The sequence below is a fragment of the Anabrus simplex genome, chromosome 2 (genome assembly GCF_040414725.1).
Source record: "Anabrus simplex isolate iqAnaSimp1 chromosome 2, ASM4041472v1, whole genome shotgun sequence".
In the NCBI taxonomy this organism is placed as follows: Eukaryota; Metazoa; Arthropoda; class Insecta; order Orthoptera; family Tettigoniidae; genus Anabrus; species Anabrus simplex.
Genome location: NC_090266.1, coordinates 766,861,198 through 766,882,250, shown reverse-complemented (window position 1 = coordinate 766,882,250; position 21,053 = coordinate 766,861,198). Strand labels below are relative to the sequence as shown.

Here is a 21,053-nt window from a genome sequence, read left to right as displayed (position 1 = left end):
TTTGATTCCTTATTATGGAAAAGTTACTGCTGTTGTAAATAACCTAGATTATGCTGATAAACTGTTCACTACAATGATTGTCTGCAATTTGATAGGTTGGCTATTGCAGTAGGGGGATCAGTGGAAGGTATTACTCTAGCACCAGCTTGGCTGAGGAACTTCAGAAACGGAAATGTCACCTTATTGGTACTTATTCCTGTCAGGATAGGAAATCCACCAGATATAAGAAAGGGCCTGAAAACGAAAGTAGGTGAGATAAAGGCTTATCGTGTAAGAGATGTTATGGTCTTAGGGTGGAAGGACAAGTGTCTCGTTTTGATGCTGTCTACTTGTCATAACATGGCAACACAAATTGTGAGCTCATATGGAAAAGGAGGCCAACAAAAGGACACACCAAAGCCAATTGTTTTGTGCAATTACACAAAGGAAATTGGGCGGGGGGGTCGACCAGGCTGATCATTTTTCTGCTACTTACTCATTCATAAGAAAAACTCTAAAATGGTGGAGGAAAATGTTTTTCTGGGGATTAGAAATAGCCGTTGTAAATTCATATATAATTTACTGCCAGAACATGAAGAAGTTCGGAGCTAAGCCATGGACCATCTCAGATTCCAGAGGCAGCTGATAGAACAGCTAATTGGTGATAATCGTGTTCCAAAGAAACGGTCTCACTCGTCAGCATTTGCCACAGACAAGGAAAAAGCAGAAAGACTGCATGTAAAACAACACTTCCTTGATCAGTGGGCTAAGAACAAGCATAAGGACTGTGCTGTGTGTAGCAACAGGAAAGTGAAAGGAATGAGCCGTGAAACTACTTACTTTTGTGAAACGTGTTCAAATAATCCGGCTTTGCACCGTGGTGTTTGTTTCTAAAGGTTACACCCACTGAAAAACTGTAAAACTCGGTAAGACTTAAGCATAAGTGTACTAATAAATTATTTATACTGTTTTGTGTATTCATAAGCAATAAATAAGTTTCACATATATTTGACACAAATGAACGCGAGTGGGCTGAAAAGAAAATTTCTCTACCAGTGAGTGGAAAGGGTTAACAGGAATATTGGAATTCCATGGTGTTATTTAATGAGACCATATTTGAAGGAGTTCATTCAAAAAGCAGACATTACTTGTTCTCTGCAGTGGAATATCTTTTTCAACACCGTTGATGCTTGCTGGTATCACACTATTGTTAAAATGCTTTTGAGCAGATAAACGTAACTTAACAGAATATATGGTATAAAATAACACCATCTCTACTAAAAATCCTTTTCTGAAAGTCTTGAATTAATTGCCTCAGTTTTGCACTGTCTGAACACTTCTCTTTAAGCATGTTGAAAATCACACTGAAAGACTGGATTTTTGATCTCAAACTGAGGACGGTTGAAGGGTGAGGTGAGTTAGTTCAGTTACTCACTTTTCCAGGAGACAAACATCCTGGTAGCATGACTATTCAGATAAGAGTGAGATTAAGATATCCCAAGCCAAGCTGTCTTATTCAAAATATTGTCTTTCACTGTCAAGTTTGAGTTCATTACGAATTTCCAATAAATCTTCTTAGTCCATGCTTTTTACTGCTACCTGCTAAAAATAGACAAGCTGAGAAATATTCCGTCCACAGAAGGACACCACCTATCTGTTTTAGTAGTAGTATATGAAAGTTAGCAACAAAAATTCATGTACCAGTAATATAAAATTATATGGAATGTGACAGAAATATGACATTATACAGAATTAAGTGGAAATATGACCAATATCTCAGAAGGGTTCAAAATATGAATTACAAGGCAAAATAAATACCCTGCAGTTCCTTTCAGAAGAGTTACACATAAGTTTTTACATAGTTGGCAATCAAAAACGCTCTTAGAAAAAATGTGACATGTCATAGAAATCCATCCCTTAATAATAATTATAGTTCTAATATAATTTTAATTTTTCATAAGTTTGTTTCTCCTTGTGTTCATAGTTCTATCTCCAGGATACAAAAAGCAGTAACGGCACATTTGTTAACAACCAACGTCTTAGTAAAGGTTCAGAGGAATCTCCACCCCGTGAAGTATGTTCGGGAGACATTGTGCAGTTTGGAGTTGATGTTATGGAAAATGCACGTAAAGGTGAGAAATAGCTCTTTACATTTTTGTTTCTCACAGGTATAATCTGTTTCTTGTAATTAATCTGGAAAGTAATCAGCTTCATAATAGCTTTCGGTTTTAGCTTGATTTCATATTACTTATACTGAATTTTGGCTTCTGAACATACTTGTAAAGAAAACACTAAGAAATATTCAACAGAAAGCACAGTATTAGGACTAAGATAAACATTTCAAGTTTCAGCTGGTTCTTGGACTTAAACGATGTTATGCTGAAAAAAAATTGTATTTTGGTTTACTTTTGCTTGTTTATCTTCTATAGTTAATGGAATCTTCCATATTACTGATTGACTGAAAACTCATCTTTTACTCTTGGTTGGCATTCAACAAAATCATTGCATGTTTTCTAGCATTGTAACTGCTTCAGAAGTTGATGGACCGGGTGAGTTAGCATTCAGAGGCGCACAGCTGTGAGCTTGCATCTGGGGGGTAGTGGGTTCGCATCCCACTGTCGGCAGTCCTGAAGATGGTTTTCCGTGGTTTCCTAATTTCACACCAGGCAAATGCTGGTGCTGTACCTTAATGAAGACACGGTCGCTTCCTTCCCACTCCTAGGCCTTTGCTATCTCAGTGTCGCCGTAAGACCTATCTGTGTTGGTGCAACATAAAGCCAGTATCTGGCCTTCTGAGCTCAAGTTGGCAGGTTTGATTTTGGCTCAGTCCAATGTTATTTGATGGTGTGCTCAAATACGCCAGCCTCGTGCCGGTAGATTTCATGGCATGTAAAAGAATTCCTGTGGGACAAAATTCTGGCACCTCAGCATCTCCGAATGCAATGTAAAAGTAGTTAGTGGGTCGTAAAGCCATTATTACTACACATTGTTACGCATCATTATGAATTTCACTCTTTCAGTCTAGTTATTCTTTATTCTAGACCGAAATAAGCAGGTGAAAAAACATATTCAGGTCGACCAAACCCACATGAAAAATTCATACAGCAAGTTTATGGGGGAGTAGGTTTGCTTGACTATTTCCATTCACAGTATAGGTCAGTAATAATGTTAAAGAAATGATTTTGGCCACTACTAATCACTTGCATTAGCGTGCTTAGAACTGCTGCTTCAAGAGCACACAGCCTCTGTCTCCAGAAGTTAAGATGGGCAAATTTGCATTCACCCGAGTGCTACAGCACTGTGCAAATTAATCAGAAAAGGGTACTTGTATTATAATTTTCCCAATGGTTGGCTACAGTGTACATATTGCTTATTTTTAGACCACGCTCTTATGCTCTAATTGCACTATTTTTCATTGGTAATTAATCTTTTGTTTCAGGTTAAAAGTGTGTTTTTTCAATGTGTGCCACTGTCAAGGAAGTTTTAAGGCTCCTTGTGCAATTAGTAATACCTATGTCTTCAATGGATACAATTCACTGGAAGCATAGTGTGATACTAACATTATCTCAGAATACTTCCGTGACACAAAGGAAGTTAGGTACTAAATTCAGTGTATGTTCAGGCACTATATATAGAATTATTCAGCAGCACAAGTGGATTGGCCCAATTTCACAAAAGAAAAAGGGAGACTGTGTTAGGAAAAAGAAAATGATGCCAACTAATGAACATTTTCTTCTGAGAAAAAGCAAATCAAACCCCAGGCTCATTGCTGTGAACTTGGCTTGAGAACTGGGGGGAAGGGGAGTGAATCTGCATGTTTTTGAACATGGGCTCCTGACAGCTTGAAGGAAAGCCTGAAAACCTGTAAAGAAACATCTAAGTGGAGAAATATGCAGGAAAGATCTGTTGTGGGCACGTCGTCAGGATTGGGCATTAGAACCATTAAAAAAAAAAAAAGTTTCTTCCTCCGATAAAAGTCACTTTGAAATGCAGTGGCAGTTGATACAATATATGCTCTGAGAGGAGAATGAGCCAACATCTTCAGCACAATTGCAACAGACCATAAAGCTGCCCGTGAAGATGATGTTTTACAAGGGTTTCATGCATGAAGGACTGCGACTCTTAGTATCAATCAATGGGATGATGAAATTGACCAGTACAAAAAATACTGGAGATGATAGTTGTTGGTGAGCTGCAGAATAGGTTTCCAGTGACTGAATTTTTCAGCAAGATTTGTCTCCTTGCCATACTCCATACTCCAAAGAAAGTGAAGAAATTCTTCAGTGAGAACAATATTTGTATCTTAATGTAACCAGGGAACTTCTTCTGTGAATCTGTCTATAGACAGGTATCAACTGGACAGCCTTCATGATTCCCTGTCCTGAGCATCTTGCTTGAGTTGTTCATAGCTTTTCCCTTGTTTGACATCTGTTAGCATTCCAAACCTTCTTCTTCCTCTTCCTTTTCTTCCATCTATTTTTCCCTCCATCACCCTCTGTTGAAGACAATTTCTACGTATTATGTGACCCAACCAGGATATTTTCCTCTTCCTTATCAGTTTCATCAGGTGTCTCTTCTCTCCTATTCTTAGCATTTCATCATTTCTCACTTTATCTGTCCACTTCACTTTTTCCATTCTTCTCCACAACCATATTTCAAAACTTTCCAAATACTTTGTTTCTTTCTTTCTTAATGTCCATGTTTCAGCTCCATACAACACTACACTCCACATAAAACACTTTGCGGACCCCTTTCTTAGATCAATAGGGATTGCCTTAGATGTCAAAAGCCCTCTCACCTTTCCGAAGGCTTTTCCCATAGATATTCTGCTTATTTTTTCTGTACAGCTTCCATTTCATGTCAACAAACTTCCCAAGTATCTGAATGACTTTACTTGTTCCAATTTCTTTCCTGCTAGTGTTATATTAACAGCAATCTCCTCCTTTCCTATTCTCATCACCTTAGTCTTCCCAATGTTTACCTTCATTCCAAACTATTTGCCCACTCTCTCAATATTTTCCAACATGACTTTTAAATCTTTTTCTGATTCCGCTAATAGCACCACATCATCTGTGTATTTTATTATCTTTATTGGTTCTTCTCCCACTACATCGCCTCTTGCTTTTTCCAGGGCCTTGTGTATCAGTTTTTCAGCATATATATTGAACAGAGCCGGTGACATGCAACATTCCTGTCTCACACCTCTTCCAATACCCTCTTCTTCTGTTTCATATTCATCTACTCTAACCATCACCTTCTGATTCTTATACAACTCTTTAATCAGTCTTCTGTCTTTCCAGTCTACACCAATATCTTTCACTCTGTCAAACGCTTTTTCCCAATCAATGAAACATACATACATTTCCCTATTCATTTCTAACATTCTTTCTGCAATCATCCTTAGGCATCCAATTGCATCTCTGGTCCCTCGTCCCTTTCTAAAACCAAACTGGTCATCTCCCATATTCTCCTCCATTTTCTTTTCTATTCTTCTCATCACTATCTTGGTCACTGCCTTATTAACGTGACATACCCTGAACTACATCCATCCGCCCCGTCCCTTCCATCCCATCCCATCCCATCCCATCCCATCCCATCCCATCCCATCCCATCCCATCCCATCCCATCCCATCCCATCCCATCCCATCCCATCCCATCCCATCCCATCCCATCCATCCATTTATTTCAGTGTTCAGTCCGCAAGCCTCTGTGAATTTACTAAATGTTGCCACAGTCCTCTATTCGCAACTAGTATTGTGGCCTCATTTAGTTCTATACCTTTTATCTTTAAATTGTTAGAAACTGAGTCTAAGCATCGTCTTGGTCTCCCTCTACTTCTCTTACCCTTCATAACAGAGTCCATTATTTTCCTAGGTAACCTATCCTCCTCCATTCGCCTCACATGACCCCACCACCGAAGTAGGCTTATGCGTACAGCTTCATCCATCAAATTCATTCCTAAATTAGCCTTCACCTCTCCCCCCCCCCCGTTCTGAGCACCCTCCTGCCATTGTTCCCACCTGGTTGTACCAGAAATCATGCTCGCTACTTTCATGTCTGTTACTTCTAACTTATGAATAAGATATCCTGAGTCCATCCAGCTTTCAATCCCATAAAGCAAAGTTGGTCTGAAAACAGATCGATGTAAAGATAGTTTCATCTGGGAGCTTACTTCCTTCTTACAGAATACTGTTGATCGCAACTGCGAGCTCACTGCATTAGCTTTACTACACCTTGATTGAATCTCACTGTATTACCATCCTGGGAGACCACACAACCTAAATACTTGAAATTATCGACCTGTTCTAGCATTGTATCACCAATCCGACATTCAGTTCTGTTGAATTTCTTACCTACTGACATCAATTTAGTCTTCGAGAGGCTAATTTTCATACCATACTCATTGCACCTATTTTCAAGTTGCAAGATATTAGACTGCAGGCTTTCAGAACAATCTCCCATGAAGACCAAGTCATCAGCATAGGCTAGACTGCTTACTACATTTCCACCTAACTGAATCCCTCCCTGCCATTTTATACTTTTCAGCAGATGACCCATTCCTTAGGTTAACACAGTTTTTAATTTCAATTATTATTGTAAATTAACACCTTTTCACTGAATTTTGTCGCAGTGAGTTGTTTTTTGCTCCGCATATTGATGTAAATATTGTATATTTGTGCTAATTTAGTTTCCGTCTAGGCTCTCTTTTGTTTGTTTTTTCATTTGCTCCTTCATTAAGTTTTTTTAGCATTTTTTTCAACTTATATTATGTAAATTATTTCAAACTCCCCTCGTTTTTCACTGAAGATGGCTCAAACGAGCCGAAACATGTTTGAATTTGTTTACTCCGTCTAATGACGTAATATTTATTGTATTGAATTAGGAGGATGCTCTCATTTTTCACCTTTGTAAAGTGAAAACCGTCAATATGGAATGATTCTCATATCTTGTAATACTTAGCAATAAACGAAAAAAATTAACGGTGTATATAGGTTCATTTGTGACATCTCTTTGGGAATTCTGAAAAATAACATTAGCTCAGGCGTGGCATATCTTTAGGAAACAGGAGTAATACTACTATAGACTTCAGTTTTTAGTCACGTATTTCCACTTTTCACTAGTTTGGAGAAGCAAAAAGTAGTATACGCAGATGTCCACATTATTTTTGACGTATTCTGTGCGGCCACGAGATTCGTGTCCAGCAGCCGCGCAGCGCAGCGCAGCGCAGCGCCGGTATATGGTTTGTTGGAGTGATATAGTGATGTAGGTCATTGAATCTCAAGGTGTCAGATACTCTGAAAAGAAAAGAAGTGTGCACAACTGCACTTATTTCTCTTCAAAATACCTCCCAAATATATATATTGTAACAAATATTTTGCACCTTCCTAATTCTGATGGGGGCACTTTTACATAGCCACTTAGAAGTAAAATGGTGACGAATATTTTAATTTATTTGGGGTTACTTTAGGATATTCTTAATTTTGAAAAAAACGTATACTTGCTGGCTTCAGAGCACAAGCGATTCACAATTTCATTGTCAAAATACAACTCAAAAATATTTTGGTCAGCATCATATTTCGAAAAGTGGAAAATTTGCACTAGGGAAGTGCATTGTTCTGGGAACTAAGTCATCCGCCATCCAGATAACTAGTGGACGAGGTGATGATATCGCTCTCTTTGTGGGCCGTGAATTATTATCATATATGGATTCTCTACACCTGTGCAGAATTTGCTGTTTTAGCACTACTTAAGCTGGTGCTTGGAATTCACCTCCCGTAAGATTATCTGCGAGACCCCCTTCATCTTCCTCAGCCAAATCTTCATCGAATAAAACATTACATTTCGGTGTTTCAATGTATATGGCTTCAGCATCAGTATCCTCTTCTTCAATAATGTGTAGAAACTCCTCAAGCGTCAAACCACTCGAATGACGTTCACATATCATTAGACGCGATGTATCGCACTCTCCACGTCTGCTATGATGTGGATTTTTTAGTCAAATCTACAATTATACAATTGAATGACACACATAAATCATTATTTGCAACTACATTATTAATTGTTTCTTTAGAATCGCCCTTAGAATCAAGGAGGAGAAAAGGAACAGAGGTACGGTAAGCGCTGTGCGGCACCATGCGGCACCAACAGAATAATTAGTGTCATAACCGGTAACACAGAAATGATGACAAATTGCTTGTTATTTCAAGTCATGGACTGATATTTCAAGATAATAAACCACGTGATACAAAATCATATTGTTAATATTTGTAAACAAAATAAAACAACTTACCTTAGACGGGCAGTCATGTTTATTCCTCTCAACACGATCTCAAATTCCAAGCGGTTGTTGCCGCAAACAAACACTCAAATAAAACCCTGTGTTGATTTGAGTCATTGTAGAGAGTATCACCTTGACAATGTAAAGCGGAATTGACAGATTTATGTCGCGAGTAATTAACAGTATGAGAAAATCTGAAATAAGGTGCACTGGTACTATACGGTACCGCACGGCGCTGCCGGGTTAATGTATTTGTAAACATTTAACATATAGATGGCACTGTATTTTTCATTTCTCCCTTTTTCCACCAATTTTTAACATGGCCCTGTCAGTTTAGTATCTTCCTTAGTATATTTGTTTGTGGCTTTACATCGCACCGACACAGATAGGCCTTACGGTGACGATGGGATAGGAAAGGCCTAGGAGTTAGAAGGAAGCGGCCATGGCCTTAATTAATGTACAGCCCCAGCATTTGCCTGGTGTGAAAATGGGAAACCATGGAAAATCATCTTCAGGGCTGCCGACAGTGGGATTCGAACCCACTATCTCCCGGATGCAAGCTCATTCGCCCGGTCCTTAGTATATTTGGGAGCAATTTTTGGTGTTTCATACTTCAATATCTTCTAATTCTTGGCAGTGGAAGCCTTTATTATAGGAAAGTTTTTTTTAATAAAGTGCCAGGATATTAGCCTAAGTTCTTCACTGCTAATTTTCATCTCCTTATTCTTATGGAAGGATTGTATTTTATGTACTTTTATTGACTGGAAATTTGGTCTTGAGCATTAATGTTTCTGCTTCACTTTTCAGTGACCCATGGATGCATAGTTGCCACTCTCAAGTTATACCTCCCTGATGGTAAAGAGGCAAAGGCTAGGTAAGGCTGAAATTATTCTACCATTTCTAATGAATATTCAGCTGTTGAAAGAAAGAGTGAGTATTTCTTCTCATATTGTATTCTCTGTTACAGTCCTTCCACATCTGTGGTCAGTTCTGTAGGAATGGTTCCTTTGGAAGATTTGTATCAGCTTAACCAGTATTTACAGGTATAGTATGCTTAATGAACTGATACTGTTAGCATGTGTTAGACACAGGTTCACACACACATGGAAATAGAGAAATTATAGAAGCTGTGCAGAGACAGGATTATATGCTGTTTTGAACTTGCTTAAATTTTGTGCTGATGGTGTTTTACTGACACAAATATATATGAATATTGCCTATGTTTAGCCAAATATGAGAGCTTTGAAAATTGGAAAAAAATAAACTTTTGACATATTATCAGTAAAAGACTATAACATACACCTACCTTTTCTGTAACTTATTTTTTTGTTTTTTGTATATATTCACCAGGTTGAAGATATGTTTCGAGGTGGCAGGTTGTATGAAAGTAGTTCACCAAGCTGACAAATTTGATGAGACACAGTGTGACAGCAGGCTTATCAGTTGAATTACCACACCTTTCCAGAATGCTGGCTAGTAACACTGTTGAAACACCACTATAAGCCTCCTTTGTAGCACAATGCGGTGATAGTACACTAGATGATATAAGTATCTGCGTAGACTTTCACCAACAAAAATTAGGATTCCCGTAGGGAACCATAATTAGTTTCACCTATTGAGAATATGCGTGAAGCAAAAATGATAGTGTAGAAGAGTCTCGATCTTAAAAAATCAGTTGTTTCACCTCGGTGTGGTAGTGGACTAGTCATTTAAATTGCCATTCCTTTTCAAGAATCTGGCTAGTACACTGCCACACTGGAGCAAAACAGTGGATTTTTAAAAAGATTGAGAAGCCTGTACGCTGTCATTTGATTAATTGATATTCTTAATCTGTGAAAGAAATTATGGTTCCATACTGGAAAACTGTAATTCAGTTACATTGAAACCTCGTTAGTGCATTCCTAATTAACACCTTTTCCCTCTTAGCCCGTCGTAAATTCAAAGTCCCGATTCTCATTGTATTAAATCTATATAAAAATTCGTCGCTTATTGCATCATGAATTCTTACTATTACCACTTAGTACGATCACATTTTTCCTAGCCCTGGAAATGTTATTTGTGAAACGAACATGATTTTCAACTTGGGTAAGATCCGCCGCCACAGTTGCGGGATTAAGGAAAAAGCCCTTAAATTCCTGAACTTCACAGGATAAGTTGCACATTTGGGGAGCAGGCTGTTAGTCTCAGGAATGTTAAATTTTGCTTGCCGCTTAGCAGCAAGATTGCTGAATAACACAAGAGTGTCTATTTGTGCTTGTATTTTGCATTCCATTAAGAAGTTAGAAATTTATTTTGTGTTGAGTGAAGTGTAGCGAATATTTGTAGTGTGATAGGTAGTCTATATCTGGATTAGGAACATATACTTAAATATACCTATCGCATCATGAATATTCACTATTACCGCTTACTTCGAGTACAGTCACATTTTTCTGAGCCCTGAAAATGTTATTTGTCATCTGTTGTGAAAGAAACTTGATTTACAACTCCAGTAAGAGCCGTCGCCATAGTTGCGTCATTACGGAAAATGTGAGCTTATTTGTACTTGTATTCCATTCAGAAGTTAGAAATTTATTTTGTGTTGAGGGGTACAGTGAAGTTTTTCTGCGTGATACGGTAGCCTATACCTGGATTAGGAACATAATCATGTGAAATTGACCATCGTGGTGCATATTTGTCTTGTGATAGCCTAGGTATGGATACAGTAAAAGTGAAATTCCTTTGTAATGAAGACAACATTAAAACTTTTTAGAAAGTGGACTGGCATCTGCATCTGTAAGCACGCAGAGGTCGCAAATGTTGAACTCGCCCTTCGAGTTTCAACTCGATCGATTCGACTTGTCGAAGTTTTCAAAATGGCGGCCAGAGTCAGTCTGTAGCAGTCGCACGTGGCCGAGTATAACCTCAAATTCATTGTCTAAGAGTGTGACCAGAAAATAATGTTTTATAACCCACTGCTCCGAAATTAAAGGCTTCCACTAACATTTGTTTTAGAAAGAGTGTGATCTGCAATAATGCTTGGATATTTTTATTGGCCCCCATGCATAGGTTTTCATATTTGTTGTTTGGTGTTTTTCACACTGTTCAGTGCACTTATTATTTTATAAGCCCCAGCAGAAAAGGTTTTCATATTTGTTCTCTTGTATTTTCACACCTTTTAATACTTTCCTCATATCTTGAGAAATGGTAGATATAGTTGTCACTGCTACCGCAGATACACGACGTAAAATGCCGTGATGTCGGAAAAAATATATCTAATGTTTCCATATCCCTGTTGGATAGTTTTTATTCGTTATATTCAGTAGTGCGTTTTCTTGCTTAACATTCATTTTTGTTTTCCCCTGCAGAAACATCTCAACGAGGTTTTACTGTATTATGTTTGGTGCCGACTTCACTGAAGCTACTCCTATGACCATGGTCTTGTATCTCATGCATTGTGGCAACAGTTTTTCACTAGCTGCAGCTGCCATCATGACACAAATACTTGTCTTAAGACTTGTCCATTATTCTCTTGGCATGCTTAACACTGTGCTTAACTATAACTTTCCGTTCTCCCAGATCATCTATGAAATTAATTTTGTCATTATGAACAATGTTTTAAAAGGGTACTGCTTCAAGAGAAACTGCAAGATTGCCGTAATATTCTTTCACTGAATCCCTGGTAACAGAAGCTCTCCTTCACTTGACATTCTCACTCATCGTGGCAGTGAGTTCTCTGTGTCGAGTCAGTAAACATTTATTCCATTCAAATCTTTGCCTGTTATCTTTGAATCATTTTCCAAGTAAACCTGAATGGTACTGCAAACTTCAACATATCTTAATGGAAATCTCCACTTTTTACACTGTGTTACTCCTCCTGTGAGTTGTAGTTCATTAGAAGATAATACTGTCTGCCTGCATAGTTTCAATTTATATTTATTCTTCGGCTTGTCCAATTCCTGGCTGAATAGTTAGCACAGTGGCCTTTCGTTCAGAGGGCCCTGGCTTTGATGCACGGCCAGACCGGGAATTTTAACTGCACCTGATTAATTCCTCTACCTCGGGGGTTTGGTGTGTGGTCTTAATACAAAACTTCATTTACATACAACATCACACTACAAACCACCGCTGAGACAATAGTGAATACATCCCTGCACATACATAGGGTTGATGTCAGGAAAGGCATCCAGCCATAAAACTGTGCTAAATCTATGCAAAATGTCAACCCTCAGAAAATTAGGAAAGGCCAAGAAGAAGAGATTTATTCTTCAGCCGATCACTAAGAGTTGTACGAGGTATATGGTTGTACGAGGTGCTATAAGCACCTGCCTGAATAGCATACACTGCATTATGGAGATACTTCACATTGTAATTTTGTTTCCTGCTCAGACCACACTCCTTATAAACTCACACAATCGGGTTTACCCTATAAAACAACAGATTCATACTTTTAGGTCTCTAAGGGCCGGTCCTACCACCTATAGGTAAAGTAGCACGTAACTTGCCTTCCGCGCAAAAGGATATTTCTGTTTGACCACTCCCATGTAGCACTGTCGGCAGCATAAATCTTGGTTACCTGGCACGTAATGTATCGGCCACTTCAAGGGTCTGGTAAGACTTTACCTGCCAGGAATGTTTTGAGAGCTGAACATTATTAGCCATACTTTTGGTGACGTACAGCTTAAAATTAGCTTATTATGTTGATAAAAGTGTGATACCCTAACAGTGATCGGTTTTGTATTGCAGGATTTTGAACATTAATGCTTTCCGTAAGTTGCAACGGTCACACCAGCCTGTTGCATTTACAGTGTCAGGACACATATTATATATCTAGCTTTCGCGAAGAAACTCTACAAGGATACAAAATCAATTTTCTAAGTTTAATTTTTCAGCTTTCAGACACCAGGTATACGTTAGTATATGTATCCGAGTCACCCCTAGCTTTCTCGTAGCATAATGGCCAAAGCACGTAGGTTCTTCTCATTATGCCGAATATTTTAATTTTCATAATTAGCTGTTGTGTTCATCTGCATGCCTCTTTACATACATTCTTCGTTGATAATATATTTCATTCAAATGTTTAATCACAATATTATGTCTACTAGGAAAATGCTTTGTGTCTGTTACTTATAGAAAGTGATGTTATGATTAATTCTAGTCATCATTGACCTGCATTTAAGATTGTTGCCCAGGTGGCAGATTCCCTATCAATTGTTTACCTAGACTTCTCGTAAACTATTTTGAAGAACTGTCGAAAATTTTCCTTGATAAACTATTCCATTCCTGAATTCCTCTTCCTGTAAATGGATATTTACCCCAGTTTGTTCTTAATCTTTATCTTCCAACTTTATCTTCATAAATTAAACACTAGAATAAACACTAGAAAGAAATACATTAACAATAAATGGAAGCATGTGGAACTAAACAAGGTCACCAAGCTAGTTTGGAATAGAGGATCGCGCGCACACACACACGCACGCACGTGTAACCGTGTGAGTTGGCCGTGCGGTTAGAGGCGCGCTGCTGTGAGGTTGCATCCGGGAGATAGTGGGTTTCGAATCGCACTGTTGGCAGCCCTGAAGATGGTTTTCCATGGTTTCCCATTTTCACACCAGGCAAATGCAGGGGCTGTACCTTAATTAAGGCCACGGATGCTTCCTTCCAACTCCCTGGCCTTTCCTATCCCATCGTCGCCATAAGACTTATTTGTATCGGTGCGACGTAAAGCCAGTAGCGAAAAAAAAAAAAAGATATATATATATATATACTTGTATGGAAGCACGTAAAAGAGAGTCGAGAACAATAGCAGGGATTGAAAATAAGTTTGGGTTTTAATAAAAAAAAAGACCGAGAACCTGCATACCTTCTATTTCAGAGCGAGCGCCTTGACTACTCTACTACGCGAATACTTTCCGAAACACTGCCTTACACGACAGATTATAACTGGCGTAAGAAAATGTAAACATTAAAACCAAGAGATTTTAAGCCCAATTAGGTATTGATTTTGAACCACATAAATTAACCTCACGAAAATTTTATACGTCTTTGTCCATAAATTTACAGACTCCCCTTATTAGGCTTGTTGGTGATAATCAGCAAATGCAAGCACAGGAAAATAAGACAATCGAAATGAGCTTCATACATCTAATGATAGATAGCACCTCAATCAAAAGCGAGAAGTAGCTAAAAATCATTCTAACCAACACTGTATATCTGTGTCTAGCTCCGAGTAGCTACCTAACGCTTACGCCTAGGTGGTAGCACGGAAGCCAAAGTACCAGCTGATTTACACCCCTGCGTAGTTTTCCTCCCGCATAGCTGCCACCTAGTTTACCAGCAGAAGGTTGAACTGGCGCTAAGGAAATTGGAGATCGCTATACAAAATCCTCAACAGTATACAGACTTGTTGATGGTACTCAGTATGCACCTGTATTGAAAGATATTCAGTTGCATTCAGACTGTTCACACAGTAGTAGTTTGTTGTAATGCAAAAATAGTATTGAGGAAATACCTGCACTTACAAGCAACGTTAGTTCAGTGTTACGGTAATTGTCAGCCGATGCTAATAATTGGTCGATGTTAGCAGAGTATAGAAACTTAAAAAAAAAAAAAGTTTTCTTGATAATTATTCATCCACTGGGCGGTAATAATTGATCGGCTTTAGTTAATGTATTTGGTTTTACCTCGCTTTATCCAAAATAAAGTAATAATCAAGTTACAAGATTGTGAGCAACTGCAAAATGACCTCGATAATGTTGTGAGATGGACAGTATGCAATGGTAGGATGATAAACGGGGTTAAAAGTCAGGTTTTGAGTTTCACAAATAGGAAAAGTCCTTTCAGTTTTAATCACTGCATTGATGGGTTGAACGTTCCTTATGGGAATCATTCTAAGTACCTACTGTAGGTGTTAATATAAACAAAGATCTTCGTTGGGGTAATAAGATAAATGGGATTGTAAATACAGAACAGATCTCTGCACATGTTTATGAGGGTGTTTAGAGGTTGTAGTAAGGATGTAAAGGAGAGGACATACAGCTCTCTGGTAAGACCTCAACTAGAGTATGGTTCCAGTGTATGGGACCCTCACCAGGATTACTTGTTTCAAGAACTGGGAAAAAAAAAAAAAAAAAAAAATTCCAAAGAAAAGCAGCTCGATTCGTTTTGGGTGATTTGAGAGAAAAAGGTAGCGTTACAAAAATGTTGCAAAGTTTGGGCCTGGAAAGACTTGGGAGAAAGGAGACGAGCTGCTTGACTAAGTGGTATGTTACAAATTATGAATCTAATTTTTTGGTCCGTATTGAGCGACAATATATTATTTACTTCAAACTTTTATTTAAAATGACAACCTTTTCAGTACATCATATTTTTTGTTCCACATTAAAGCTTTACATTGTTATTGATTTTATTTGTTCCTGGGTATCTGTGGAACAGCAGAGGTGAAAGAAGGTGCCAGGATGAATGGGTCTAACTACCAAATCCAAGTTAATATAAAACTTTAACAAGGTTATATTTTCTAAGTTTTAACAAACAAGAATAACTAAACTTTAACAACAATAACACTGGTATGGCGATTTAGAACCAAGACTTATAAGGATCCGAGCTTTCAACCTTTAAGGATTCTTGGGGTAGCAAGATCTAATTTTACAATTCTGAGCTCCTAGTTCTACTTTAACCAAGCAACAATTTGTTCAAAAGGGCAGAAAACCCATAATACATGGAGCACTTGCTCACAATTAGAATATCAAGCCTCTCTGAGGCACTTTTACAACACATGAAAAGAACTGACACGCTCTCAGTTTTCCACGCCTATTCAAGGCAACACCAAAAATGTCTTATACTTTCTGGCCTTCCATTGCCTAGCTTACAAATAGAAACAGGGGTATCTCGTATCCAACCTACAGGGCCTTCAAGTAAAAGGACTAACCGTTAAATAAATGGCCCAAACAAAAGGAAGGAGGCGGATACTTGCACTCCTCTATGTAGCTTCTTAAAACCTAAAAGGCACTAGGCCAATGAAACAGGGGCTATTTCCAAACTATGGAGGTGACTCGTACAAGAATTATTTAAGACATTAAGGAAGAGAAAAAAATCAGTTACCAAAACGTAGTCACCTCAAACCAAAATGAAGGGGAGCTCGAGAGGGTAAAGCACTCTCTATCCCTGATTTACAATTAAAGATATTTACATAAGCCAGCAGAAATTTACATTACAGAAAGGTAGGTTATATGGCAAAACATTCGGACCTTTCCCGCGGGTTAAACTGCTGAGCTAGCAAGGAAAAAGGATATTAAATGGCCATTACCTTACTGAAGACCTGCTGCCTGATGAAAGAGGTGCCTCCCGCCCCCTGCTTTACAACCACACCCTTAGATAGACGTAGATTAAGTGGCCCAGAGATGTGAAAATCAGCAGTTTATAAACCCTCGGGGAAGGTTCGAGACCTTTCAAGAATAATTAAGCCACACCCTCTCAATTTTATTGGATACCTTACAGATACACACCATATCGAAGAAGAAGCCGGTGATAAGCTGAAAATTAATTACAGAAATTCTGGATTGGCTAAATTCAAAACTGGCGGAAAGAAAGATAAATATTGCCAACCCACAAATGAATGAACAAAATTTAATAAAGAACAAACTTATGAATACAAATTTCTTCAAATAAAGTTCCTTCACTTCGCACCAGGGTGCATGATCATAGTTTTTCGGCAGTGACATCTATGAGAGAATGTCCAAACTTCTAGATAAATAGTTAACAAAAACAAGTTGAAATTCACACAATGACATCTTCAGAGGAAATGTTTAAGTAGACCCCGTTTAAGTTCAGTGTTTCTCCAGTAGAGGAGTTCCAATTGGCGCAAGATTTAAACATGCGGCGTAGAGGTGTATCTCCTGGTACACTATTAATGGGACATGTTTCACCCATATTTTGGGCCTCATCAGCTCTGTTTTTAATTCAATTAATCAAAATATCCAGGATCCCAGTTATATTTTTCCTTATAAAAAGTCATTAAAATTAATGCTATTTTGGGAGTTGTTTAAAAAATATGCTTTTTGTATAACTATATGATTAATGTAGACATTTGACTAGTTTTTTGATGGCTGGTGGATTATGCAATACAATGATAATAAGTACACCCATTCTGCTAAAAAGCAAGCATTGGTTAGAACTAAATGGCTATGTTTATAATTTGTAGAAAGACTTTGGCAGGTTTAATTGCTCAGTCTCTACCGTCCACTGGTGTGTTATTTTGTTGTTGTTTGAACGCGTAACTCTTGAAGTCTCAGTCTATGTGCTCCCATTGGAATATTGTCTAACAAGGGTGTCACAATGAATAATGCCTAATAATTTTGTTATAAACATACGTTTACACTTGATAAACATTAAATAAAACCAACTGTTATGTTTGTATCTTAATGAAAGACATTGAATAGTTTAAATCTGCAGTTTTTAATGTTCAAAGGGCATATTATTTCAAAGTTAATTGATTATGAATTCTTGAAATGTTACTATTTTTGTGCTCCTATTAGCAGTTTTGTCGAATCTGGCGTTACCTTTTGAATTTAATTTAGCAAGCGTATTAGAAAAATGTTATTGAGTTTATTAAGTTGCTTGTGTTGCTGAAACGCTACTGTGGCAAAATTAAAAAAGCAATAAGTGAAAGGAATAATAACAGAGACTTGAAATTTGATGGGAATATGGTAGTAATAAAAAAAAATAGTCATTTTAAATCCGTATTGACAGTATCAGATTTCAGTGGAAGCTAAAATAATCAGCCAGACTGTCACAGGTGAACAATGTAGTGGAAGTGGAAAATGTTTATTGAAGACTTCATTTGTAAAGTGTGGTAATATGTTTTATTTGTAATGACCTAACCTGTACTGTGTAATATTTGTAACATATGGTATGTGTAAATAGTAGATTTCAGTTCTGTACTTAATGGAAGTATCCAGAAAGTTACATGAATTTTTGAACAGGGTGTGTTGCCTTTTGTCGGTTATGTGTTCTAGAAGGCATTTTCTAACTATTCTGGAAATGGAAGATTCGTGAACGTGCGTATTCGAGAAGTTTAGTTAAAGTTCGCGACTGAAAGTAGGAATTGTGATTGGTGAAACTAGGTGGGGATGGGTGGACTCATGCTTTCTGATTGGCTACTCCAAGGCCAGGGTTTACCTATATATAGAGAGCGAAGCTGCGTTCGTGATAATTCGGACTTGTCTTGGTCTTGTCTTGGCCTGGTCTGCCTTAGTCTGTCTTGGTCTGTCAGAAGTTTTACATCGTGTGTGACGCTTCGCTACCGGGATGGTCCACCTTCGGGTAAGCACTCTTGAATTCCGTTCCGGCTAAAATTTCCATAATGTTCGGTTGCTATTTCGTATAGGAGTCTGCCCTAGCCTAACCTAGATTCGCCAAATTAATTATTTATGACGCCTTAGCTTTTCAGCTGGGCTTGCCTGTTTGTTTTCGAGGCATTCCCATTTCTTATTTCACTAAATATGTAGATTGTAATTTAATATATTTACCTTGGGGTTTGCCTCTGGTAGTTCAGTGTCACTTGATGTACGCTAGAGTTTGGGAGAGTACGTTCACTTCACTGTAAATTGTAATTGCTTTTTACGTTGCTTTTAACCTACTAAATTGCATTGTACAACTGGATTTGTAACTAGATGTATAGTTGGTTTGAAGTTTGAAACTTGTAGTGAAGCCATTATCAAAGAACCTCTAAGATATGTGTATCACGGAGCTTATAGTTCGTAAGTTGTAAGTTGGTGAATTTTGTTTCGGAATGTATTTGTAAAATTTCACTTGTAAATAATATTTTTCAAATTGAAGGATCATGGCAAATTATTTCGGAAACCAGGTTTATTGTCCACTAGTTGGCCCTACTGATATTTATGTATTATGTTGTTGGCGGAGATCCGCGTAGTCCAGCTGATGTTGCGCTGAGTGTGTAGTGTTTTCTGACATTGTGTAGTTGCTCTTACTTCCCCCCCCTTATTGTGTTTAGTGCTTTGTTTTTGTGTAACCACTGTAGTAAAGGTAACAAGACAATACTTTTCATACTGAGTGAGTTGGCCGTGCTGTTAGGGTTGCGCAGCTGTGAGCTTGCATGCAGGAGATAATGGGTTAGAACCCCACTGTTGGCAGCCCTGAAAATGGCTTTCTGTGGTTTCCCATTTTGACACCTTAGTTAAGGCCAGAGCTGCTTCTTTCCCACTCCTAGCCCTTTCCTATTCCATCGTCGCCATAAGACCTATCTGTGTTGTTGCGATGTAAAGCCAGTTACGAAAAAATACTTTTCATATGAATATGTTATGTTGTTAATCATACATGCTTCACCCATATTAAGGACTAGCTGTTTGTTTGCACTGGTCATTGATGGGTTAATTTTTGTAATCCTAGTAGAGATGAGTGGATGTAGAAGAGACAGAGCACTCCTCAGGTAGCAAAAATAGTCAATAGATGTTGCTGTTGATAAGTTGTTCTTTTTCCCCTAGTGGTTGAATGTCACAGTAATATATTCAAGATTTTCTGTGACACAGGATGGGAAAAGTCTAGGATTGGGAAGATAGCAGCCGTAGTTGCATTTGCATGGTGTGAAAATGGGAAGCTATGGAAAACCATCTTCATGGCTTTCGACAGTGGGATTCGATCCCACCATCTCCCTTTTGATGAGTTTTAAGGGGTTAGAACATTGTAGGCCATCATCTTTTATTTTCTACCGGCTCATCTATATTAGGGAATTCCGGGCCAAGGATTTCAACCCCGCCCCCATCGTTACTTTTTACTTCATTCTTAGAGTGATCATTCTTTCAAGTTTTTCTTCTAATTATGATAGCCATCTTCATTATCTTCATGATCAGCAACGGATAAAGACCATTAAAAAAATGTCAAGACAATAACCACCACTATCGCCACTTAGTTTCATGCCATGATAACGAAACCTCATTTCCACATCAGCAGAACTTGCACTTGATGTACTTTGCAATAATAATCTACGTTCTTTAACCCTCACTTAGTCGCACATGGAGATTTCCTCTGGGCCTGTTGTACGTCACACGACAAAATTCGTTACATTCAACTGGCGAATTTGTCCACCCCTGTACCTTCCTTCTCATTCATTTGGAATGGACTGTGTGGAATTCATCATCACAGCTTGTCGGCTGTGGCAGAGAAGGGACATTTCTGAGACTGTTGTCTCAGCCCGATGTTTCCTCTGTGCACGACTAACCAGCGTGGTTCTATATTTTCTGCGTGTGTGGTTTCATTTTCTTTATTGCATGTTTACAATTGTGATTTACTCCCAAAGGCCATTAGTAAGTAACATTTTATGCATAGGATCATTTTTAAGAAAACATCAGTCATTGCACCTTTTAGGACAGTGTGATAACATTGAGTAGCTAATAAGGATTTACTATACTATACTGAGTATTTCTTCAAATCTTACGCATAACTGACCTGAGCATGCATTAATGTTATTCAAAATCTTTCTCTCATCAGTCACACCATAACAGCATTTTTGTTATATTTTTTGTAGCAAGGTGATGAACTTGTCATAGTTCTAATTTTCAATGTAAACAGGGGTGGAAGGGGATTTATGCTCTGTAAGTGATGGCCTCTAACACTTTTCTTTGCCCTCATAAGAATAGGAGAAATAAATGCTTATATAATTTTCCTGGCAAGCGGAAAATATGACACAAACTGGGAGGGCACTTCGGAAAAATTTGTTTCGTGAACTCTGCATGGAAGATGCAACACTCGTTAACCTACATTCCATGACAGTTGAAGAAAAAAATAAAGCAACTTGCTGGAATTG

General features: G+C 38.1%; 1 protein-coding gene across 6 annotated transcripts in view; it reads left to right on the top strand.

The window, feature by feature from the left end:
* The window catches only part of LOC136864441 (sarcolemmal membrane-associated protein), a 700,905-nt gene that overhangs the window by 274,069 nt on the left and 405,783 nt on the right, over positions 1-21,053 (top strand). For all 6 annotated transcript variants that reach the window (XR_010859312.2, XM_067141439.2, XM_067141440.2 and 3 more), the window contains 3 exons: positions 1,964-2,111; positions 9,065-9,131; positions 9,225-9,300. Coding sequence is in view for 5 of the 6 variants with exons in the window: in XM_067141439.2 (XP_066997540.1) it covers positions 1,964-2,111; positions 9,065-9,131; positions 9,225-9,300 (291 nt within the window). In the remaining variant the exon portion in view is untranslated. The remainder of the gene's footprint in view (positions 1-1,963; positions 2,112-9,064; positions 9,132-9,224; positions 9,301-21,053) is intronic.